The following is a 25996-nucleotide window of genomic DNA, read 5'->3' on the forward strand; positions in this document are numbered from 1 at the left end:
CACAGTGGCTTCCACAGCTACAGGAAAACAAAACAGGGAAATTCTTAATTGATCGTGACCAAACACACAGTGAAATGTCCAGGCTCGGATAGGAATATATTTGGACTTGTTTAGGGACTTAAGTAGAAGGTCAATGTTTTCACTTAAAATCAGTTAATATAAAATGCTCACCAGGAGGCTCTGTCTGGATGTAGGAGGCTTGTGTTTTATTTGGTCGGGAGGAGATTTCTTCAATACGTTCCTGATATCTTTGGCCGTCTCCCTTGACAGTTCGGTATGTCTGAGAAAAAAACAAAAAGTTGTCAGCAACCAGCATTTGCGTCACTGAACTCCACTGATAATTCCACCGATTTTTGATGCATGTCCTGTGACAGACTAAACCAACTCACGTATACTCCACCCCCGACGCAGGCTGCTCCAACCAGAAGGACATATATCTGGTTTGCACGACCTCCCCCTGCAGCCCCACTGGACATGTGAGCCGCAGGCACATATGCTGGTGTTCTGCCATTGTTTAATGCTGAAAAAAAAATCACAAAAACAGACATTGAGATTGGTAAAAACTAAACAGAGAGCGGTCAATCGTGGTTTCAGTACTTCACATCTCCATAGGAAGAGTTTTAAACCATGGCTTTACTATTATGACAATTATTTTTGTCAAATTTTCACTCTGAAGCTGACCTTTAAGCTCCTTACACACCAAACTCACACCAAAGAACCATTGGGATATTTCTTTTGTTTAACTCAGAGCAGAGAGCAGAGAGAGGAGCTGTGGATTAGCTGTGGATTATTGTTATTGATTAATGCATCTGTTTCTTAGGGTCAAAAACACTAAACTCACAACTTAAAATGAAAGTGTTTAGTTTATTTAATAAAAGAGCACAAGTTCAATGTGAAAAGTGACAGTAGATATAGGTTAGTTGCAATTTGGTGCTATATATATATATATTTTGAAAAAAAAGGAGAAATAAAAATAAAATAATAATCTTCTTTTTTTTTTTTTAAACACCTTGAATTTCAGGGGGGGCGACGGGCTCCGTTGGTGGGGCGCAGTGCCCCTCCAAGACAATGGTAGGGGAAACACTGTGTTGATGAGGTGACAGCTATGTGACTGACAATGACATTTGCTCGAATGAATTATTCAGTCAACAACATCTCACTTTCCAAAATGATTGATTGAAGATCAGAATGATTACAATTTCCCAAATGTTTAAGTATTTTGGAAATGCTCATAGTATAATCATGTCTCACACTCACTACAGGATCTTTGCTGACTGCAAGGTCATAATATTATCTTAGTTTAGGTGTCAAGAGTAAGCGGGAAAATGTATTGTTAATAATCCTTGTGCTTTTGTTTAAGATGGATAAAAAAAGGCAGACACAATTTCAGTTAAGTTTACAGGCTTGAATCCTCTTTTTGATCATCTCTTTCACGAACTACTTTCCTCTTACAGTATACAGTGGGGCAAAAAATTATTTACTCAGCCACCAATTGTGCAAGTTCTCCCACTTAAAAAGATGAGAGAGGCCTGTCATTTTCATCCTAGGTATACCTCAGCTATGAGAGAAAAAAATGAGAAAAAAAAAAAAAACAGAAAATCACATTTTCTGATTTTTAAAGAATTTATTTGCAAATTATGGTGGAAAATAAGTATTTGGTCAATAACAAAAGTTCATCTCAATACTTTGTTATATACCCTTTGTTGGCAATGACAGAGGTCAAACGTTTTCTGTAACTCTTCACAAGGTTTTCACACACTGTTGCTGGTATTTTGGCCCATTCCTCCATGCAGATCTCCTCTAGAGCAGTGATGTTTTGGGGCTGTCGCTGGGCAACACGGACTTTATACTCCCTCCAAAGATTTTCTATGGGGTTGAAATCTGGAGACTGGCTAGGTCTCCAGGACCTTGAAATGCTTCTTACGAAGCCACTCCTTCGTTTTCCTCCTTTGTGTTTGGGATCATTGTCATGCTGAAAGACCCAGCCACGTTTCATCTTCAATGCCCTTGCTGATGGAAGGAGGTTGTCACTCAAAATCTCACGATACATGGCCCCATTCATTCTTTCCTTTACACGGATCAGTCGTCCTGGTCCCTTTGCAGAAAAACAGCCCCAAAGCATGATGTTTCCACCCCCATGTTTCACAGCAGGTATGGTGTTCTTTGGATACAACTCAGCATTCTTTCTCCTCCAAACACGTCGAGTTGAGTTTTTACCAAAAAGTTCTATTTTGGTTTCATCTGACCACATGACATTCTCCCAATCCTCTTCTGGATCATCTAAATGCTCTCTAGCAAACTTCAAACGGGCCTGGACATGTACTGGCTTAAGCAGGGGGACACGTCTGGCACTGCAGGATTTGAGTCCTTGGCGGCGTAGTGTGTTACTGATGGTAGCCTTTGTTACTTTGGTCCCAGCTCTCTGCAAGTTATTGACTAGGTCCCCCCGTGTGGTTCTGGGATTTTTGCTCACCGTTCTTGTGATCATTTTGACCCCACGGGGTGAGATCTTGCGTAGAGCCCCAGATCGAGGGAGATTATCAGTGGTCTTGTATGTCTTCCATTTTCTAATAATTGCTCCCACAGTTGATGTCTTCACACCAAGCTGCTTACCTATTGCAGATTCAGTCTTCCCAGCCTGGTGCAGGTCTACAATTTTGTTTCTGGTGTCCTTTGATAGCTCTTTGGTCTTGGCCATAGTGGAGTTTGGAGTGTGACTGTTTGAGGTTGTGGACAGGTTTCTTTTATACTGATAACGAGTTCAAACAGGTGCCATTAATACAGTTAACAAGTGAAGGACAGAGGAGGCTCTTAAAGAAGAAGTTACAGGTCTGTGAGAGCCAGACATCTTGTTTGTTTGTAGGTGACCAAATACTTATTTTCCACCATAATTTGCAAATAAATTCTTTAAAAATCAGACAGTGATTTTCTGGATTTTTTTTTCTCATTTTGTCTCTCATAGTTGAGTTATACCTAGTATGAAAATTACAGGCCTCTCATCTTTTTAAGTGGGAGAACTTGCACAATTGGTGGCTGACTAAATAAATACTTTTTTGCCCCACTACACTGGTAGGTGTCAAACTGAAAGCCTTTGGGCCCAATCTGCAAACGTTGATCAGGCTGAGGAAATCAATTAAAGTTCTGAATTGTAACCCATCTAGTGAAGAGTTGTTAAACTTGCATTAGAGAACTTATGTCAGGTGGCTGGAAGTAGCCCAGCCTAAGTGCAGTGGCGTTTTCTCCTGGAGGCCAAGGGAAGCCAGGCTTCCCCTGTTTTTTCGGATTGTAGTCATAATTTTAATAAATAAATAAAAACACTTAGTTTAGTTTCGGAAATTCTTTGTTGTGTGTTGCTGCCGGCCTGTCTCTCCCCCATTCTCATTGATTATAAACAGCGCCCCTCTAGATGTTATGGTGAAACAGTAGATTGCACTCACTGTTGCGAGAGGAGGCCAGCTGAAATTGGCTTCCCTTGGTGAAAACAATTTTAGGGATTGACCAATCAGATGAGACTCACGTCATGTCCCTGCCAACCTGTGATTAGTCAGGGCCAAGCCAAGGGAAGCCAGAGCAAGCCCCCAGGAAGTGCGCCGGACTCAGATGAAAACATTTGTGGTGGCCAAACGGCGAAACTACACTTCCGTTTGGTTGCCAGGCCCGGAAACACTTTTTCCCGTTGACTTACATGGGGAAAGAGTGGTCTGTAAATCGTTGGAGAATTTTTTTTAAACTACCCAGTATGAACACTTGTGTAGCCCTTATTAAAAACATTCGTTCCTCAAGTTGTAAAAATGTGCTAGTAACGTTATTCTGAGATTTATTTCCCTCTGCATTATGAACGTACATCTAACCCACGGGACCGCGCCGCCCGGCACGTTCATGTGATGTGACGTGTTCAGCACTACATGAGTTTTACCTTTACCCATCGATGCACAATAAGAACGGACCCTTACTGCCAGCCCACGGAGCTGTAGTAATGGATATATTGCACATGTTTGCTGTAATTCATCATTTGTAAAATGGGCTGTATGATGTAAATCTTGTATTAATTAAAGTTAATATTACCGACGTAGATTAACGTACCTGTAGCTTCTTATTGCACTTGCAATATACCATTAAAAGGAGTTGAACGTTGCTGTTTGCTATTACTATAATACCACACAGGGATAAGCCAGAGTTTACAACCTTTGCATGTGGCCACAACACGTTTTGACCGATGAATTAGCTATACCATATGATATCGCCCGAGGAAGTCGTCATACTAATACATATATAAATAAAGATATGTGTCAAAGCTCTAATCAAATGAACAGTTGTATTAATTATATGTATGTATGTATGTATGTATGTATGTATGTATATATATATATATATATATATATATATATATATATATATATATACACACACACACATACATATATATATATATACACACATATATATGTATATAGCCTGTGTTGTATATAACAACCTTCTGTGTGTCAAATAACAAGTTGTATTGTAGTGTTTATTTTAGTGTTGTTTTGTGCTTATCCACATTTTTATTTCAGAGCACAGGAGAATGCTGGGCACAACATAAAGCTCAACAGTGAAGCTGACAATGCTGAACAAACCCTTAACTCGATCCTGTTACATCAGCGTAATATAAAAGTACATAACGATTGATGTGCACATTAGCATAATTACTAATGGCTCGGACGTTACACTAGCTAGCCGCTAGCTGCTAACTGCCGCGGCCGCTTCGTTAATATCAAATCCATCATAACAATCCAGAACGTGCGATGCTGTTACGTGTACGCAAATTGACGTGCTTGATGTGTGAACGAGCCTTTTGGGGGGCGTGGTTAAAATTGCGCATGCTTTATGAGCGCACATACGGGTACTTCTCAGGCATGCTGGGTAATCTGTGATGTTTCACTCTCTCAAAAGTTGGGCCATTTTGTCATCCATGCGCCATTGAGCAACTCTCATAGGAATTAATGAGGCCCCGCCTTCCACGCTGTATCCAGTTCTTATTAATACATCCATGAGCTAGAGGCGGATGGCTTCCCTTGCCTCACAATCCAATCAAATTGCATCAATTTAGTGTTGCAGTGACACATCCAAAAACCCGGAAGTCAGATGCGCCCGGTTTCCCTCGACATTAAAGCAATGGGATTTCTCCATAGGATTTTGGAAAATAGCTTGAAATAAGGTCAGTGGAAAAAGAACCCGTTAGATAAATGCAAGTTTTGTTCAGTCGGATAATATCCACATATCTACCCTACTTTTATAGTTTTCTAATCATAAATCGAATCGATAGAAGATAGATAGCGTCACTGCACCACTCTCACCGCCGTTAGAAAGTAGCAAGCAACTGAAGCAAGTGCAATTATGGAGGGTGGAGATTTTGAGTATTTAATCAAAAATAATTGTACTAAACTTCCGCTACAGCAGCAACAACAAATAAAATCTGATGACAGGCCAATGCCCAAACTGGAGCTGTGTACAGAGGAAAAAAGGAGCGAATCGGACGTAACACTTTAAAGGTCTCCTGATTTAGTTTGTGAATGAATGCTCATAAGAGTTTCGGCTGGAGAGTGCATGCGGAACTGTCGGTTAGATAGCAGTCGTGTGTAAGTCCTGCATCTGTATGATACAAATGTGTGTAAAATGATACAGGGTGCTGTAATCACTCATCTGGCTACGTTACTACATTGACCACCACACCCCGACCCAAAAGAAAGGACGTATTATTGGCTTCCCCTAACTTTTTTCCCACGCCACGCTAGTGCCTAAGTGGCTTAATAGTAGGCCAACATTGATGATTCACATTTAGGCATGTGAAAAAGACTGCACGTGGATGATGCCAGACTGAAGTTTCTTTGTCATATTTAGTGGACAACGGGACACGTGAACTATTGACTTATCATATTCAGGACTGAGAGAGGTTATTTAGAGTTGGTTGAATGTTACTTTGTTACAGAGGTGTAGCGTAGTGAAATTAATTTACTCAAGTTTTGTACGAAAGTAAAAATGTTGGGTACTTGCACTTTACTTAAGTATTTATATGTTATGCTACTTTATACTTCTACTCTACTACAATTTGGAAGCCACTATTGTACCTTTTACTCAACTACATTACATTTGACAGAATGAGTTACTTGTTGCTTTACATATTCAGATTATTAGCAAATAAAGATATAAATAAACTATGCTATATAGTTGTAAGTTAAATATCCAGCAGCAGTGTATAAAGTAATGAATAGCAGCACCACTTTTACCAGCTGTGATTAACAGATTGTAGCTAAAAATATATATAAAAATCCAGCAGTTTAATATATTACTCTGAAATGGGACATGACTCCAGGTGAAAGTAAAGTCTGATTTAAGACTTGATTATATTTCACATTATTGAATCAAATGTGCGAAGTAACTAAATACATTGAATAAATGTAGTGGAGTAAAAGTACACTAATTACCTCTGAACTGTAGAAGAATACAAAGTGGCAAACCAATTGAAATACTCAAGTAAAGTACAAGTCTCTCAAAATTGTCCTTCGCTAACGACTAGTACTTAGTTACTTTACACCTCTGAAAACCTGCTATAATAACTCCCCGCTGCTGCCTTCCTCCATCATTGAAGATGACGGACACTGTTCTACACATTGTGCCAATTATTTCAGGGTCAAATAAGCTGGACGATCACGTGATCAAAAACAAATTCGGCTTATGCAAGCATGGTTAAACATGACGGGTTACAAACTATGCGTAGTATCTGTAAAAAGTATAATGCAAACCAGCAATGAATCAAAAATAATGCGACAATGACACGTGTATTTCTTATTCATTCATTGAGCACTGTTTTATAGCAGGCTTAAGGTGACGGCTACAACTTTTGTAGCGCAATTATGCTCTGAGCTAAACCAGTTATAAAAATGTCATTGACTCCTGAATGTTGCCATTTGCTCAGAACGTTAGCTTTGTGACAGCTAAACGAAGGTCAACATACACAAACTAAGCTAAAAAAGACCCCCTCTGGTTTAATATTCTGTCGTAAGTGTGCAATATCATGCCACGCGAAATGATTGTTTGCATTTCTCACAAGGACAAGTTTAGTGTACCTAACACACTACTTAGTTAACTTACCTGTTCTCCTCACATTCTGCCGGCAGAGCGTGGAGGAAGCTCGAGCAAGTGGTGCAAGCTTTTTCCATACAGTTCTACATTTCAGCATTTTTGCTCTGCTCCGCCGTAACGGTCCCCAGATTACTAGCGGAGGTGTCAGACAGGAACACTAGACAGTTAGCACAAATTAAGTCCAACAGCCAGCACACACTGAGAGACCGACAACTAGCAACACCGCGCCACACTCCAAGGCCAGAGACAGGTCATACGTTTCAGGGGAGTTATGGGTAATTGTGAAGACTCTTTGCAATGCAAGATAGGTCACCACTAGGAAAACTGAGTAGGACAACGTCTCTGGAAGAAAGATGGCGTCACCGGTTGTAAGTGAACGTGTGGAACATGAGTTCCGTAAATTATGTTTTAATAATATGTTTTGGTCTTTGTTATTGGGCTATGAAGAAACAGTGCATTTCTTTAACAAGTCTTAGTAAATGTTTTTGTCTCTGGTTTAATGCCGTTACACCAAGTCTCATCTATTTCGAGCTCTTTCTTTTTTTCCAGGCTCTCTGGTAACCTGGTTCTTCTTCTTGACATTTCTACGTATTAAATTCAGCCGCAGTTCACTGCTGCCCTCTACAGTTCATTGATCAAAAGTCAACTGTGTTAACATCATAGGTTAACATGTACATTTTAACTGACAAGAAAAAAAAGACAAGGCTGATAAAAGAGAAGATTAAAGTGCCAAATAACACGAAGATATGACTTTTGGTATGTTATACTGAGTTTATTATTGAGCTTTCTTTGATTTGACATGCCAAGAAACTAGAGACGCAAATAAGTTAAAAACTGCAATCTGGTAAAGTGCTTCAAATGGAGACATTTATGAATTTAAACTAAACACCGTCTCTCACAAAAAATAAAACACCTATAAAGGGTTGGGAATGGATACTGAAGGGTTAAGTCTTAGCCCATTAGAAAACTGCAAGAATGTATTCTTAGTCCACTTGGGGGCAGCAAAAATCTGACTGTATCAACCACACTCATATTATGTTTATTTGCTAATTGCTTTATCTGTTAACAAATAATGTGGTTAATCAACTTTTTATTTCAATACATAATTAATAAGTTGCACTACTTTTAAAAGTTGTATTATATTCCTGCAACATCACATACAGCTACATCACAGCAAGCACATTGAATAACTAACTGGGATAACAGCTGTCATGTTAATATAATTTACTGTATAAATATCACAGTTACTTGCTGTGATAGTTGTGAAACGAGTAGCCAGTAATTTACTGTAGAATGACATCAGAAGCTATTTAAACATGAAATTAAATTGATCCATGTTAAATTCCTATTTTGATCTTAGGCAGTGGTACACAATCAATATGATGAATCTTATATATTTTTATTTAAAACATTTGGCAATGTCTTTTTGGCTTTCTATACAACATTTTAATTATATTGTTGTTTTTCATCTTAAGAGGCCTTCAAATGTGCTTTTGACAAAGAAGTGACAAAATAGCTTCAATAGATAATAGACAAAGACTTCATTGAGTTGAAATGTATTCTGCTTCTGCTACCACGTTTCTCTACTTTGTAAACCTTATCGTCCAATGATCTTAAAATTCACCTAACTCACTTTTGACAAGGGCTGAGCACACCGATAGGCCCCCCTGCTAATAATATCATGTCTGTACTAAGACCTCCCTTAAAGCCCATGTGGAAATGAGTCCTTATTTAGTTTATTAGGTGTGAGGCAAGTCGATGTTTGGATGATCAGTGTTGAAGCCACTTCTGGTTTCTGTAGAACTCAGAAACCACAATGGATAAACCAACAAAAAGAAATACATAGTTACAGCGTCAAACATAAACATTATGATAAAGTATTTGAAAAGTGCCCCATCACGCTTTAAGTTTTCCTTTTCCTGTAGTTTGTGATGTGTTTGTGCATGTAAATGGTCTGCAAAGTCATTCCTTCAGAGGGACTTTCTTCCTTCAACTCCCCGATTTGCGCCCTTCTGATACTTAGGCAACATAGTGACATCACTACTAAACACTCCCTCTTCTATTGGCTAGTGCTCCAACACATTGTACGTGACAAGGGATGGGACATCTCTAAGCAGTCGACCAATCACAACAGAGCCTACAATCTAACTAAATGAGAGCAGACTGGGCTCTGGTTTCAGACAGAGGGTGAAAAGAGGTACTGTAGCACAGGCAGTATGAGAAAAATAAAGAGCTCTTTGAACATTAAAGCATGGAGACAAGTCCCAGGAGAGACACTAAATACTGATATGAACCTGAACGTGAGCCACCCTTTATCAGGGTCCGACTCGGCTCCTTTATCTTCCAGGAATCAATTCAACACCAACATTTCCTTTACGGAAGAGTAATAGTGCCAGGAATAAGAAGAAATAAATCAGGAGTGTTGTTTTCCTTTTTTTTGCATTTATGGAAAACATTTTTTTGAGATGAATGTTATACTACCATTTGGAGCAGTGGAAATATTGAAAATGAAATTGGAAAATATCTAGTATAAATATAACATTTTTCTGAACAAATCAACCAGCGTTAGCCCATACACTGAAAGTTCCTCTTTATTTACATAATACAAAAATAAATGCCCAACCCATATATTCCTGTGTACATATACTAGCCCCAAGCACATGAGAGCACAATAACAAAATGCTCTCTCTCTCCCCTGCTCTGTCTGTCCGTCTCTCTCCCTCTCTCTCTCTCTGTCAGTGTGATCAATTTTTTCGACTTCCTCCTTTTGGAGTGGCTAGGCTGAATACCAGAACACAGGATATGCTTTCGCAGTGCTCACAGTTTTAAAGCAGCAGCAGCCGCAGCAGCAACCGTGAGGACGACACGCTCTGCAGTCAAGATGAGTGCTGGGGATGTGGTGTGCACCGGCTGGCTCATTAAATCCCCCCCGGAGAAGAAACTCAAGAGATTTGTGAGTAGGAGAACACACTGGACACTTGTTTATGTCCTCTGCCAGCAGTGTGTAGGGCAGGTTGTGCTGCTAAGCCTATATGCATATGTGTATCTGTGTGTGTGTGTGTGTGTGTGTGTGTGTGTGTGTGTGTGTGTGTGTGTGTGTGTGTGTGTGTGTGTGTGTGTGTGTGTGTGTGTGTGTGTGTGTGTGTGTGTGTGTGTGTGTGTGTGTGTGTGTGTGTGTGTGTGTGTGTGTGTGTGTGTGTGTGTGTGTGTGTGTGTGTGTGTGTGTGTGTGTGTGTGTGTGTGTGTGTGTGTGTGTGTGTGTGTGTGTATAATGATGATTTAGAAACATACCGTGGGTTTGAATGCCTTTGTCAAACTAAGATGTAATTCAATCTTTCAATCCTTTTTCCTTGTTTCTATAACAACGCCCTCTGTGCACTTTAAAACACTGGATTTTGTCAACAATGTGTCACAATCTGCAGAGAGGGAGACATTAAAATGACTCTAACAGCTGCAAGTATATGTGACTGCTTACACTGTTGGGGTCATGTGATAAAGCTGGGCTGTGTGTCTGTTAGTGTGATGAGCGTGTCCCCATTGTGAAACATGGGAAGTAATGTCAGCCCCAGTCAGACAGATTTTAGTGACAAGCAGAAATAGTCCAGCTTCATGACGGCTGTTTGGACTTCCTCTGTACGAGAGGAGGAGGAGGAGGAGGAGGAGGAGGAGGAGGAGGAGGAGGAGGAGGAGGAGGAGGAGGAGGAGGAGGTCCATTTGTAAGTGCAGCAGGGAAAGAGTGGGTGGGTGGAGGTGTGTATTGATGGGGCTAAGGGCGGGAAATAGAAACTTATTATAGCACACTATGCAAATCCTGCATGGTAATTGTTTTTCAGACTGTTGTTAGGGGATACACACTATCTGACTCAGTATTCAAATGTCAAGCTGTTATGAAAATGTCAAGGCTTGTGGTCAAGCTTATCTGTATGTTCTCGAAAGGAATGAAAATCTTCTGGCAGAATATGGCACGCTTTAAAGAAAATAATGCGGAGTGGTGGTGTTCACCAAGGGGTTGGGTTACTCGCTGAATTTGGCTGCAGCGTCTCGGTTTTAACACCCTTTACTAGAAATAGAAGTATCAACACACTTTCTGATGTCTCCTTTTCTCTCTGCCACGATTATGTGCATGAGCTGCTGCATGTTCACAGAGTGCTGAAGTTGGGCCTCACTAACAAGAACATGCATTTATTTTATCAACACATATTCCTATATTATTACCTTAGGGGATATCATGTATTTTAAAAGCACCCTGTGTTGTCTCATTTGAAATAACTACATAAAAAGACTCATTTACATTGCAAGGTCACACAGGAAGAGACATGACATTTATGTTTTGGTTTAATTATATTTAGTTATTTATGTTATTATAACAGTTAATTGTTGCAAATATTATAAAATGTTAAAGCTACTGTACATTATATTGTATTGTATTGTTTTGTAAGCTATGTATCTTATTCACAATGACCAATTGATTTGTTAACTCTTAGATGCATGGGTCTTTTTTGACCCGGTGAGGTGGTTTTCTTAGAGTATCTTAGTAATTTTTTTTTTTTTAATCATTTCATATTCCAGCTATTCCTCAAAAAACATGTTTTGGATATCATGCCATTCACATTTTTTATTGAAATTGTATACATTTTAAGAAATTGTAGTTTTTGTATTACTAGCCCAAGCTTCCATAAGTGGGTCAAAAAGGACCCGCATGCATTTTCAAAATGTAATTTTTTTTTATAAATAGTGAAAAATTATATATAAAATATTTCTAGTGTGAACCAAAATATAATACTACATATTATACAAGTGATTTTTCTTAACCAAAATGACAAAAATTGCATAAAAACACATAGTATTCTAATACGGGTCCTTTTTGACCCACTTATGGAAGAGTGTAGGGTCCAGTCACTCGTGCATCAAAGGGTTAAACATCGATAAACATTATAAAGATAAACAGTATTGAGTAGACTTTTTTAATAGTTCATAATGGTTTTTCAAGCAATTATAAATATGATTTGCTATAAAAATAAATATTAAAGTTGCAGCTGATGAGCAGAATACCTTGTTAAACGGCTGATGGAAAGCTAACTGTATTATTCAGAAACATAGATAATACTGGTTGAAAATGAATCCATATGTTTTTTATTCAACACATACTTAACTTAGTATACACATTTATTGTGTGCGATGATAAACCATCAATAACTAGTTATTATTGCTAAGATAATACTATATACTAAAGCCTACTATAATACCCAATCATAAATAACCAAATTATGTGAATATTATAAATAAACCTTATTTTACTTATTTAAGTAAATACAAAGGTTTGATTAATGATCAATTAACCATTTATTACTGATGGTTATTATTATTAAGTGCTACCTCAGTTTGAGCATTTTTGGTTATTGGTATTGTGACAACAAAAAAAACGCACTTGATGTCCACTTAGGATCAACACAGGGTCTTCCTCATTCATCTAAACTCATTCAGATATTGAAAGCAAAATATATTTGCTGAGGAAGACCATGAGATGTGGTTGAAAGCTCTGGATAAAACTATTAAATGTTCCATGAGTTAAGGATTTTTAAGAAAAGCCAATTATTGTATTAAACTGGAATGATATTAAAAAAAAAGTGCATTTCTTTATTATTCACCAGCTCCTTTATCAAACAACCTATATTTTGGAGCTCAAGCCTTCCATGTTTAAAAAATGGATAGGATCAAATTGCCATCTGTGTAGTTATGGTTTCCTCTTAAACCTGGCAGTGTTATTGGCCGCGTCTAACCATTTCCTGGTATAAACACAGGCTTTACCAACTGACTTGTGCAGGAGCAGATTACCCACAAAACAAAACATTTCGTTTTAAGTTCACACCACAAAAGTTCCAGTCGAGTGTCACAACGCACACAAAACCACAAAACCAAGTGTGAAAATATAAATGCATCATTACCATTCGTATGATTTGTTAGGCGTTTTGGGCGTTACATATAACATACAAAGACCTGTTCCGAGTTTCAGTATTTAGTTTGAGTTTAGTCCTCGTGTAAAGAAGTGACAGAGCACTGTATAAATACCTCTTTCGTTGTGTTAGACATTTTCTGCTAAATACAGTTAACTTCCTCTTCTCCTTACTTCTGGGAAATCGGAGTTGAGGTTCCTCTTACTGACCATATCAAAAGCAAAAAAAAAGTTTCAATATGCTAAGTTAGCTATTGTGATCTTATTCCCATGACTGGTCATGACTAATACAATGGTGGGGGGGTGAAACTGTTGGAATTATGCAGGACTGTGAATAATATCACATAGTAAGCACAAAGTTAAAAGATGCACTCTGTGCTGTTTCCCTGCAGGCCTGGAGGAAACGCTGGTTTGTGCTTCGAAGAGGTCGCATGAGCGGCAACCCTGATGTGCTGGAGTACTATCAAAGCAAGAATTCCAAAAAGCCCATCCGCACCATCGACCTGAAAGAGTGCGAGGTGGAAATGCTCAACGGGCAGCTCAGGATAAAACGAGACTTCAACGGCAAACACCTCTTTGTGGTGAAGACCACATTTCGTGTCTTTTACCTGGTGGCCAAAACTGAGGAGGAGATGAACAGCTGGATCAGTCAAATAAGTCAGATCAGCCAGTTTGGGAGTCTGGAGGATGCAGGTGAATACACTCAATACAGTTTGAACTGTGGTCATGTTAGAGCAGCACGTGGTAAGATGTGTGTGTTGTTCAGTATGTAGAGCGGTCATCCTCGAATCAGTCGGGGGTCTGATCCCTGCAGTCAACGTGTCTAAATGTCTTTGTGAAAGGTACTTTAAGTGATGGCATCAGTGTGCATGTGAATATTGCTCATGATGCTAGAACATTGAATAGTAGCCTCTGCCACACTGAAAGGTTGAATTGAATTAAATGTATTATGTAAACAAATGTCACATAACTGTATTATGTTAGTTGAAAGCAATTAGAATCGTAGGATGAAACCCAGTGACATTTGACCTCTGCATTTAACCCATCCTAGTAGTAGGAGCAGTGGGCAACTATTGTACAGCGCCCGGGGAGCAATGGGGGGTGGGGGGGGGGGATGTGGTGCTGGTTCCTTGCTCAACACTCCAGACTCCACACTCCATATTTTAGGTCTGGTCGGGGACTTGAACCAGCGACCCTTAAATTCCCAGTCCAAATAATATTAGGTTTAGATCAAACAACTTAGGTTCAATTTAATATTATTGCTTCCAACTAACCTAACATAGTATATGTTAAATGTGTTTACATAATACATTTAATTAAAGTCAACGTGGTATCTTGGACAACGAAAGGACTCTAAAAATGCAGTCAATTTACCATTTTTAAAATGCTCCTGTCTCAATGAACATCACACAAAATAGTGTACACAAGTTGTTACACAGTAGATTTACCCTGCATATCCAGGACAAAGTGGTGTCATTTGACCCTAAACAGGAAGTAGCAAACTGAAAACCAAGCTTGAGAATGAGGTCAGAACTAAATGTGAATTTGGTGGTATTTGGTTCAGAGACTAGTGAGGGTCGAACACAAGGTTGCAATTTACCGACTTTCAATCTATCTACACATGAATGCACTATATGTATATGAAACATGACAGAATTGTGGTTTTGATAGCATTTTGTATTATGTTGTATAGTGGAAGCAGTATTGATCAATCACGTTTGAAGGAGGGTTGGTTGAATCCAGATAAATACTCGGTATGGGAAACAAAAGAACGCATATGCTGCATTGCATTGGCAGATTGCTGTTGACTGAAGATGATTTAGGTTTTTATTAATATATATATGAATAGATTTAATCTCAAAGCTAATACACAATCAGATTGCATACATTGTCTCTGAACTCCAACTAGCGCTTTAAGTTGTTCACTGTCAACAATGACCAATGTCTGGAAGACAAATGATTGATTTACATAACTGCTAGCTACAAGGTAACCCCAGAATTACTATCTGTTGCTCCCAGAAGCTAAATCATCTTCAGACCAACTGATACTGGGTTTCATGATTGATTCACACTCATATGATTTCTCAGCATCAGGTCCTTAGTTTTACATTTGTGATATCTTGCTGCAAAATATCCAAAATGCAGCTTTAACTGATCATGTGTAAATCTGCTACCCACTAGTGTTGATTACTACAAACTCATGTTGTGAATCATTTGTCAAACCAAAAGTACCTCATTTTTGTTTCACACCGTTTCTAAAGATTCTTAATATGCATAAAATGACGCAAAAATGTAAAGAGTATCTCCAATGTTCTAGTATTTTGCCTTAATTTCAACAATTGGTAAAGTCTGAAGCATTTTAATCTACATTTTAAAACACCTCAAGAACAGTTTAAGAGCCAAATCAAGATTTAAAGGTCCCATGTCATGGCCATTTCTACTGATCATAATTCCATTGTTGAGGTCTACTAAAATAGATTTACATCGTTCAATGTTCCAAACTCACATTGGTTTCTCATACAGAATCTCTGTGTATAGCATGTACTATTCACTCTCTGGCCATTTCTCAAACGCGAGGAAACTGGCTTCCAAGCCAATATTTCAAGGATACTACGTCATCGAGTGCCGCCGAAGGACTGTTCTAATCTCCAACATACTTGGAATTCCACCGAGGCCACGTCCTTGGTTTGGGGGTAATTTCGAGGCTGCACATGGGTAGACTTTGCGTCCTTCAAATCCCCACAATGCTTTGCGCACGGACCAATTTCAAAAACCCTTGAGGAGAATGGCTGAACCGACGCAGCACAGCACACATTTAAATGTAAGTATGTAGTGGCATAGAACATGTGTTGGTAAATATGTTACTTTGTTGCATTTGTTATCACCAAAAATGTGTTCCGTGAAAGTAAAGCAAGTTCATAATTAGATAGACATTGTGAGGTATTTATTTTCGGTACAGTTTATGTTGAAACCGTTAGAGAGAGTGGCACACTTGTTAGCCTGTTCCATTCTTCTTTGTTTTCCGAAGCCGTGGCTTGGAAGTATGCTTGCTTCGTTTCTGAAGGAAGTGGCTTGGAAGTATGCGACTATCAAGCCAGTATCCTCGCGATTGAGAAACGGCCTCTGTCCTAAACGGCTTGTTGGAGCTCCTGCCCCCCCCCTCCCCCCTCCCTTTGAGCTCTGATTGGTCAGCTCGCCCACTCTGTTCTGTTCATCAGTGATTATGCGTTACAATGGCGTTTGTTAGCAACCAGAAAATGACGCCAGTAATGATGACAAACAGATGAGAATGCTGCGTGGGGTCTGGTTGCCGTGTTGGCGGGACGTTGCGGGGCTCGCTACTCGCCCTTTGAGGAGCGGACAGTGTGAGCTGGATTACTGCTTACTGGTGTAGTTTCCTGGTTGCTGCGTGGGGTCTGCAAGACCTGAGCACACACACAGGCCGTTTCTCAATCGCGAGGATACTGGCTTGGTAGTCGCATACTTCCAAGTCACTTCCTTCAGAAATGAAGCAAGCATACTTCCAAGCCACGGCTTCGGAAAACAAAGAAGAATGGAACAGGCTAACAAGTGTGCCACTCTCTCTAACGGTTTCAACATAAACTGTACCGAAAACAAATACCTCACGATGTCTATCTAATTATGAACTTGATTTACTTTCACGGAACACATTTTTTGTGATAACAAATGCAACAAAGTAACATATTTACCAACACATGTTCTACGCCACTACATACTTACATTTAAATGTGTGCTGTGCTGCGTCGGTTCAGCCATTCTCCGCAAGGGTTTTTGAAATTGGTCCGTGCGCAAAGCATTGTGGGGATTTGAAGGACGCGAAGTCTACCCATGTGCAGCCTCGAAATTATTCGGTGGAATTCCAAGTATGCTGGAGATTGGAACAGTCCTTCGGCGGCACCCGATGACGTAGTATCCTTGAAATATTGGCTTGGAAGCCAGTTTCCTCGCGATTGAGAAACGGCCACACACTCACAGCCTGAGCTCCGAGTGTGTGTGTGTACGGAGCTCCGCGGCTGAGAAAATATAAGGCTGAGTGTGTGTGTGTGTGTGTGTGTGTGTGTGTGTGTGTGTGTGTGTGTGTGTGTGTGTGTGTGTGTGTGTGTGTGTGTGTGTGTGTGTGTGTGTGTGTGTGTGTGTGTGTGTGTGTGTGTGTGTGTGTGTGTGTGTGTGTGTGTGTGTGTGTGTGTGTGTGTGTGTGTGTGTGTGTGTGTGTGTGTGTGTGTGTGTGTGTGTGTGTGTGTGTGCGGAGCTCCGCAGCATTACGTCAGTATGCCCCGGAAGAAAAAAATGGAAAACGAAAAATCTCCAACGAGGCGTTCTGGGGCAGCATAGACAGGTATTTTCTGTGTTAGAGTTTTACTCACTACAGGGTGTACTTTGTGACTTTGCAGACCGTTTACATGCAGAAAAAGCTACATAACCACACAAGGGGACGGGTAATAACCGGAAAAGCATGTCATGGGACCTTTAAAAAAAGTAATTTACCATCTATCTGGATTGTGGTTAGATTTGTTGACAGTTAAAAACATTGAAGCACATTTTTAGCTCACTGAGAATGATTCAGAGCTGTGGTCTATTCTGATCAATTTCTCTGTAAGTGCGTTCCTAAACCAACATCACACAATGTCACATCAGTGGTTGAAAGCTTTTGATACAGATCTCATGGTCTACTTTCTACAGCAGCAACAACAACAAGTAATTATGCAAATCCAATGTTAACTTTTGAAATACTTCAAATGATCATTTTAACACAATGCTTTTGGTATGAAAATTCATTTCAGATGACTGTTCAACTCGTTAAAGTACATGGATGTGATGGCATGTGTTATCATACATTAGACTGTTGTCTGTGTGCAGGATGTTTTAAACAATTCCAAATGTTTTCACACAGCCTACACCGTATGTGCAGCTGTATTAGACAGCAGATGGAGAGGAAGGGTCCTAAAAGATAGATAATGACATTTTTGTATCTCATCCAGGGACATGCTTTGAAGCTGTTAATTGAATGTTTTTGTCTTTTAAATATATATTCAGTATATATATATATATATACATATACAGTGCTATGATCCCTCTTTCAGTCCATTGTCAGGACCATTCTGTTTGAGATATTTTGTGAGAGAGGTCTGCTAGAACAATCTGTGTGAAGCAGACAAAGCAAAGTTGCTGATAAATACGCTGCCCTGCATGTCACTTCAAAATGTTGTATGCTTTCAGAAAAACACACTTTGATAGTTGATAAATGTGCTAAATCTAAAAGGCAGGTGGCTGTTGAGAACATGACACAAATGTGAAAGGCACACATACAGAAAGTGAACATTACATTACAAACTGAAGATGAAAGTGAAATGATATCCATGCACAAAATCTTTACATTTAAGCATCATTAATGACCCATGTTGACTAATGTTTATTTTCAAAACCATCAGTTTTTTCACGACCTGTGGACCATGAAAATGAAAAAAGAAACTACACACATACAGAATTAGAGATAGGTTAGAGTAGATTTTGCATAAGTTAATTAAGTAGAATGTCATGTTGGTGGAAGAGATAAGTCTTTCTTGATATCAAGACTTTTTAGGAATATAAAAGGTTGTTCTGTACCCGCAAGAGAATATAAACGTCTATTAAGGGTAGCAAATCATGCACACACACACACACACACACGGTTCTGCAGGAACAACCTTGACTCGGCAGCCTTGAGTGAAATGGAATGAAACACATTTCTGAACAAGGGCCAGTCCGACTAAAAGATTGCAGGATGTATAAACAAAATAGGGAACAGAGATCACATGTGTCTTCTTTCAAGGTTTTGGGGAAAAAATTGTGTTCTCTGTTTGAATTCACCTGCCCTATTTGCAGTATATTGTCAAGAAAGAAACCTGTGTGTGTGCGGCTGTATGAAGGTTTTCTAATCCCATGAATCTACGTGTTTTCTGCCTCTGTTTCTTCTCAACACCAGAGAGCTCAGAAGAAGGCTTTCCTCACACCCCCACCTCCCTCCATCCGTCACCTGACGGCTCTGACAGAGTGTCTGTATCCAGCCAACAGGATTCCAGCCACCCACTTGACTACCTATTTCTCTCACAATGTGAGACGGGGAGTGTGAGCACTATTCGGTATGTATCATCTGGAAAACCTTTGTGTAGTTCACAGAAAACACATTTCTCATAACTGTATTAGGTAAGTTGACAGCAATAATATTAAGTTGAACCTAAAATGTAAACTTAGTATTCATATAACCTAATACAGTTACGTGAAATCTGTTGACATAATACACCTAATTAAGGTCAAGGTTTTTTCAGTGTTCATGTTTAACACATACAATATTTGTATCCCTCTCCAATATAGACATGACAGCTTTTCAAACTCTGAGATCTCCCTTGAACAGAGGTCATCAGACGATGCGTTCAAGGACGCTGTCCCCTCACCTATTCCTCTTTCGCACACCGATTCCTCTTCATCCTCCATCTTTCAGGCCAGCCCCAGTCCATCTCTTTTCCTCAGTGGAAGGCTGACCAACCATCCTTTCAGCGATCCATGCTCCTCCATGGCTCTACCATCATCCTCTTCCTCACCACTACGTCACGGCGCCACAAGTGTCTTCCGCTTCGACAAACCTTATTCATCTGCGGCGTTCGAGGCAGCGATTGAAAGACAGACTCCTCCTCCGCTGCCACCCAAGTCTAACCACCTGTCAGAGCAGATAAGTGGGGAAGCAGCTCACCTGATGAGGACGAGTGCAAGGCATTTCCCAAACCACGCCACTTTGTTCCCCCGGAGGACCTCTTTGTCGGGCCTGGACCATTTCAGAATAGGTAGGACAGCCCTCTCACAGTTAGCATCATACACAACCTGAGAAAACGTTGACTTTTACAATTGATTATAACCCTTGTGCTATTGTGTGGTAAAGTATAGGGTTTCATGTTGAACACAACTGACTGTAAAGGTTGAAAATAATAATGACTTATTCTAATCACACATCTTTCTTTAGGAGATGCTGAAAACAGATTGATGAAAAACAGGAGGCAGAGCCTTAATTTGGTAAGAACAACATCAATAGTAGAAAAATAAACTATGTTTTATAATCTTTCTGTAAAAAACCTTTTTTTGCAACATGTTCTCCTACCTACATACTGCAGTGCATACTGTATAGGGCCATTTGACTTGACAGTCACACAGTGACCATTCATCTTGGGATCATATTAAACCCTCTGGAAATGGAAATAAATGGTTATGTTTAGGATGTAAAACTTCTTGGTTATGTTAAGGAAATGATTTGGTTTGGTCTAAAATAAGTAAGTGACGTAGTTATTACAGTACGTAACTATGACAACCCTGATGTTTGTTTGGCAAGTGTACTCACAATTGAACCCATAGCAAGAAAGCCTTATCACTTTTGGCCTAAGCTAAACTAAGTATAGCTCTTTGCTGTTGCTTAAAATGTACTATTCAAATAGACTGCGCAGTCACATTGAATTATTTTCAACTAACTCATCAAAATGTAGATGTCTATTTTTAAAAAGAGCACCCAGTTGGGTAAAAATAAAAGCATAATTTTATGCATTAAGAATAATATATGAGCTATAACTCAACACACAGTATCAAGATAAAGATGCAGTGCACTTGTGTGACCTCAGCATGCTTTGTCTTTCAGCAGCACGGTTTGAATAGCACACGGTATCAAAGCTTCCAGGATGAGTCATATGTCCCCATGGCGTCCCCGTCTCCCTCGGCAGCCCCCACTGAAAGTGATGGCTACATCCCCATGAGCCCCAGCACATTCATTCTCCTCAACTCAAACTGCAGCGCCGAGTCCTCCACCACTCTCGGCCCACTGATGTGTCCACCTGGAGACTTTGTGCCGCCTCCGATTCACCGGCACCTCAAGCCTCGCCTGAGGAGAGGTATGAGGCGCAACAGTTGTGTGGAAAATGTATCTATACTCAGCTGGGATAATTTATTTGGTCTTTGTTATAGTTTTAACAAGGTTTACCAATGTAGAATGTAATGTTCCTTTCCTTCCTGCATGGCTACGCTAAAGCAATGTCTTAGATATCTTTATTTTACACACAATGATCCTTTCTACGCATCACTATTACAACAAGTCCAATTTTCGGTTCACAGCTCGACCTCCACCTCTCGACTTGAGAGGCCTCTCTACCATCACAGAATGTCCCACTCATCTTCCTCTGAGCAGAGCAATGACTGAAGCATGGTGAGAGGAAAACAATCTCTTTAACCACAATTGTTTATGTGGTTTGGTTCAGGGACTGCCATTGATTAACAATTGCATCTCATTTAGAGTAAAGTTTACCTTTTAATTATGTTCATTTACGTTGGTTGTAGATATGCTGACCCGACCCAAGGATAACATCCTGTTTCTCAGTTTCTATTTATCATGCAGTTTGTGGTTGGTTTCTGACATGAAACAATATTTTGTTTCTATGTGCAGCTTTTCGGTGAAATGTTTGCCTCTTGAAAGAAGACTTGAGAATGGGGAAAATCCAACAGATGAAGACACAAACTGCACCACAATGGTAACTATCGTGAAGGCGTGAAAACTATTTGAACCATGTATATGTAGTGATGATATAGTAGACTGTATTGATCATGCCTTTTTAACTCTCCTGTCGTGTTCGTTTCTCCCCCCTTACTGTGGGGTTCCCGGTCAAATTTGGTAGGTCTGTTTAAACTGCTTTCACATTAACACATACACAAGAAAATCATCACCAAAATTGATTTAACACCCTTTTAAGCTGTAAACAATGTCACTGACTACTGCTTTACATAACTAACTGCAGTGAATATAAAAATAATAGACACTGAAAATGTATTCCAAAAATGAACATGGTTGTCAATTTGTTTGTCACTTTTGAAGTGGGAACACAATAGTTGACTAAACCACTAAAAACCCAATGAAAGTGGTGATAAGTAATGTGTTATGTGTTCAAATGCCTACTGTGGAGGACATCATAAGGTCTAGAGGCAATCAGATGTAAAACACAATATTTATGATTGATGAAAGTAGCGAATCGGTAAGATTTGACCTGATCACGACAGGAGGGTTACTCATGCTATCACCTTTCTTTCCATCAGGGACTTAATGAGGCCTTTCACTTAGCCATTGTGAATAATAACTGATACATGGAAGTAGCTTGATGGTCATTTACTTTCACTATGTGGCATCAGTAATTCACCTTTAAGCCAGCTCCTAGTCATGTAAGTTGTATCAATCATCCACTTCAACTTGATGCCACTTTCCAAACCATAATGTAGTAGATCAATGTGAGTCAAATTGTGATTATATGTTTATCTGATTAATATCCAATATTTGGGTTAAAATCCTTAAATCACTGTTGACTTTAATATCAACTTCATCGTTCTGCTCTTTTTTGTTAAACAGAACACTAAAAAAATATTTAAATCTGATACAATTGTAGGAATACTTGAGTTGTAAAATGTGCTCTAATCGCCACGCAGATTAGATGTTTACTGAGAATTCTGCTCAGCATACTGTGAATGTACTGGGTTGTGAGTAACCATGTGATGTCGTACAAGGCAGTTCTTGGAAACGGTGCAATTTTCCAAGAAACATATCTGAAGCGAAGCATAATAGTCATGTATCTCCAGTCATACAAACACATGCTGACCAGCTGCACTCTGGAAAAAAGTAGATACATTATATATTCAGACCCTTTTACCCGTCTCAATGTATTTATTTTCTCCGACAGGATCCAAGGCAACATTTCAGTCACAGCTTCGATGGAGCGAGAAGATCAAACCTCGACTATTTGTCACTTGATTTCAATTCCGCATCCCCCTCTCCTGTGCTGAAGGTATGTTTGGATCAGATTTAAGACAAAAATGAACCAAATTGTTATTATGAAATAGAACAAAACATAAGGAATATATAACAATACGTTCGCACCAATGAGCCTCTAAACGTAATAACAGACTTCCTGATTATTCTTCCCTGGAAAAGACTTGCTAGTGTAACTTTTTTCACTTTGTAATGTCCCTTCCAACCTAATGAAGCGCTTTGAGTGTTTCTGAGGCAATCTGGAAACAAATGAAATCACAGTCGAGAGATAACAGCTAAAACCTCACATTAACTATCTTTGACAAAACACAACGGAAACGGGGACACTAAAAGGTGATGCACACAGCTTGGACCAGAACACTGGATGACGTTTGGGGAACTACAGTATATCTATGATACACAACTCTATATATACCAACCAGAGCCATATGGCGCTGATACCAACCAAATGACGCTGCAGCTATTACCTCCATCACCAACTGCCTATTGGCGATAGATAAATGGATGAGCAGTAACTTCCTAAAGCTGAATGAGGACAAAACTGAAATCCTGCTAGTCGGATCCAAAGCAAAAAGAGAAATGCTGGTTAATAATCTGGGGAGATTTACTTCCAGGATCAAACCAGAGGTCACAAGAGTTGGTGTTATATTAGATTCAGATCAAAGCTTCAGCTCTCCCATTAGCAATGTGACAAAAACATCTTTCTTTCACCTTAGAAACATTGCTATAGTAAGACCATTCATAAATCAGAAAGACACTGAGAAGCTGATACATGTCTTCGTCTCAAGCCGGATAGACTACTGTAATTCACTTTTCACTGACCTCCCAAAAAAACTACTGACAGACTTCAGCTCATCCAAAACTCTGCAGCTCTGCTGTTAACCAGAACTAAGAAGAGAGAACACAGTAGTCCCGTTTTAGCCGCTCTGCACTGGCTTCCTGTTTACTTTAGAAGTGATTTGAAGGTCCTCCTCCTGACATATAAGGCCCTTAATGGGCAAGGACCAAGCTATATTGCCAGCTCCCTTGTCAGCTTCAAGCCGTGAAGAACACTGCGATCCTCTGCTGCTGGTTTGTTAGAGGCTCCCAAAAACAGCAGCAAAAAGAAGATTGTTGATGCAGCTTTAGTTAGTTATGCCCCAAAGCTATGCGACAAAATAACTATAGACATTGGTGGAAGTCTTAAAAAAACAATTTAGCCTTTTAGGAAGCTAACTCCTGCTCTCTGCTGCACTTTTCTATGCACTATGATGAATTTTAACCTGTCATCTGATGTTGTGTTGTATTTGCACTATTGTCGTACCTTTAATCTAAATGTATTTTTCGTATGTCCATGCTATTTTAAGTTTGTTTTTATGTCTTTTACTGGTAACTGTATTCTACTCTTTCTGTGAGTATTTTAAGAGATGTCTAATGTGAAGCACTTTCAAACCGTAATTATTGTATGAAAGGTGCTATACAAATAAAGATTATTATTATAACTATAATTATTATTATAAAGTTGGCCAGTCAAGCACAATTAGTCTGTTTCAATAACAATGTTTCAATGACTAGGTTAGCAACATTAGCTAGCTAGCTTGCAGCAGATCTGGACTAATATCTGAAGGAATCATGCAATCACATTATTAAAATAAGCCAATACAACTTACATTTTAAGTTTCCAGTAACTGTTGGCCAACTTTTTAATACCCGAACGTCAACAAGTGCTCATATGTTGAAACATGAGAAGTTACTTTTATTTGTGTTTTATATGTGCACAACATCACTTGCAATTACAAAATGCATGATATTAGCATATTATCCTACAATATGTATACATCAAGGCTTATACAACACACACAATTGGTTAAAATACATTTAGTTCAACATGATTGCTTGTTGGGGAAAATATAGCAGAACCATATTCAGATTGGTAACATATCACTTTCTTTGTCTCTCCCTCTCTTCGTCCAGCAGAAGCCCTTACTGTGTGATGAGTACAGAGTGGATTATGTGCAGGTGGATGAGAAGAAGACTCAGGCGCTGCAAAACACCAAAATGGAGTGGACTGATGTCCGGCAGTCAAAGACATAAATGGAACAAAAATGTTGAGTAAAATTAGGGGAACTTGGTTGCAAGAAGACCAACAATGAAGAGGACATGTTGAAGAGGACCAAAATCAATAGAAAGCACATTGAAAAACAGTATTTGAAAAAGTACAATGGTAAGTAAGCAGTTAAATGCTTGTATGCAGGGATCACACAATTGCACTGTATTTAAATTAATACCAGATGTTGAACAGGGTCACAATTTTAACTGTAGCAAAGTTTTACCTAATTTTGAAAGGGCATCATATTGAGTTGTGTGTAACAAAGACAACATGTTAGACTTTGTGTAAATATATGTATAATAATTGTAAATAAGACAATTATTTTAATAATAGATTTTTTTATATATATTTCTTTCCCTCGTTTTTTATCACAAAACAAAATGGTCCATCGTACGTTTTGTTCTCTTCCTGCTCCTTCTGTGACCTTCATATTGAAGACTTGTTTCACTTGTTTTGAAGCTGTGAGTATTCCAAGAGATAAAAAAACATCCTTGACGTTTGACAATGTTATCTCTGGTAATAATGATTTCAGAGACGACTCTATCACACTTCTAGCTAAATATCCTATCCATAACATGAAATTCCTCAGAAGCAAACTCCCATAATGTGTTGTCTTGAACAATGTCAAAAATAAAATTGAAATAACCTTTTCTTCTCTGAATGATAAGGCAGTTAAGCCCCCCCTAACAATTTCCTATACTTACATTTAATTTTTTTATTTATTGTTTTGGTTATTTATTTAATTAAAATATGTTTTTACTGTTGTGTACATGTCTTCATCACTGGTATTTCCATTTTCTAATGTTACTCTGAAGTATAAATAAAGTTTATATTATTTAAAAATAAATGATGAGATATCAGTCTGAATTTTTTCTCAAAACACAAGTAAATATAAACGATTTCCCCTAATCCAGGATCCCTTACCCATAAATGTTGATACAATGTGTAAAACGCATTATTATTATTTTTATAATTTTCTATTTCTTTT

General features: G+C 39.0%; 2 protein-coding genes across 31 annotated transcripts in view; one reads left to right on the plus strand and one right to left on the minus strand.

Annotated features, from left to right (window-relative positions):
- Positions 1–7362, minus strand: part of aifm1 (apoptosis inducing factor mitochondrion associated 1) — a 31152-nt gene extending 23790 nt beyond the window's left edge. For all 27 annotated transcript variants that reach the window (XM_079647598.1, XM_079647595.1, XM_079647594.1 and 24 more), the window contains exons 1-3: positions 7132–7362; positions 390–520; positions 172–280 (exon numbers count right to left, since the gene is read on the minus strand). In XM_079647598.1, the coding sequence (XP_079503724.1) occupies positions 172–280; positions 390–520; positions 7132–7219 (328 nt within the window). In that variant the 5' untranslated portion in view covers positions 7220–7362. The remainder of the gene's footprint in view (positions 1–171; positions 281–389; positions 521–7131) is intronic.
- On the plus strand, positions 5012–25855 carry gab3 (GRB2 associated binding protein 3). 4 transcript variants are annotated; one of them, XM_079647612.1, is made up of 11 exons: positions 5012–5197; positions 9862–10075; positions 13468–13768; positions 19059–19215; positions 19448–19914; positions 20091–20140; positions 20754–21003; positions 21224–21314; positions 21552–21636; positions 22831–22935; positions 24873–25855. In XM_079647612.1, exons 2-11 carry the CDS (start codon positions 10004–10006, stop codon positions 24990–24992), a joined length of 1698 nt encoding a protein of 565 aa, XP_079503738.1. In that variant the 5' UTR covers positions 5012–5197; positions 9862–10003; the 3' UTR covers positions 24993–25855. The 4 variants fall into 4 exon arrangements, with proteins under 4 accessions (XP_079503738.1, XP_079503740.1, XP_079503739.1 ...); XM_079647614.1 differs by having other exon boundaries at positions 5017–5197; positions 24876–25855; XM_079647613.1 differs by lacking the exon at positions 5012–5197 and adding an exon at positions 7360–7490.
- The last annotated feature ends 141 nt before the right edge of the window (positions 25856–25996 follow it).

This window comes from Notothenia rossii (genome assembly GCF_949606895.1).
Source record: "Notothenia rossii genome assembly, chromosome: 9".
Classification (NCBI taxonomy): domain Eukaryota; kingdom Metazoa; phylum Chordata; class Actinopteri; order Perciformes; family Nototheniidae; genus Notothenia; species Notothenia rossii.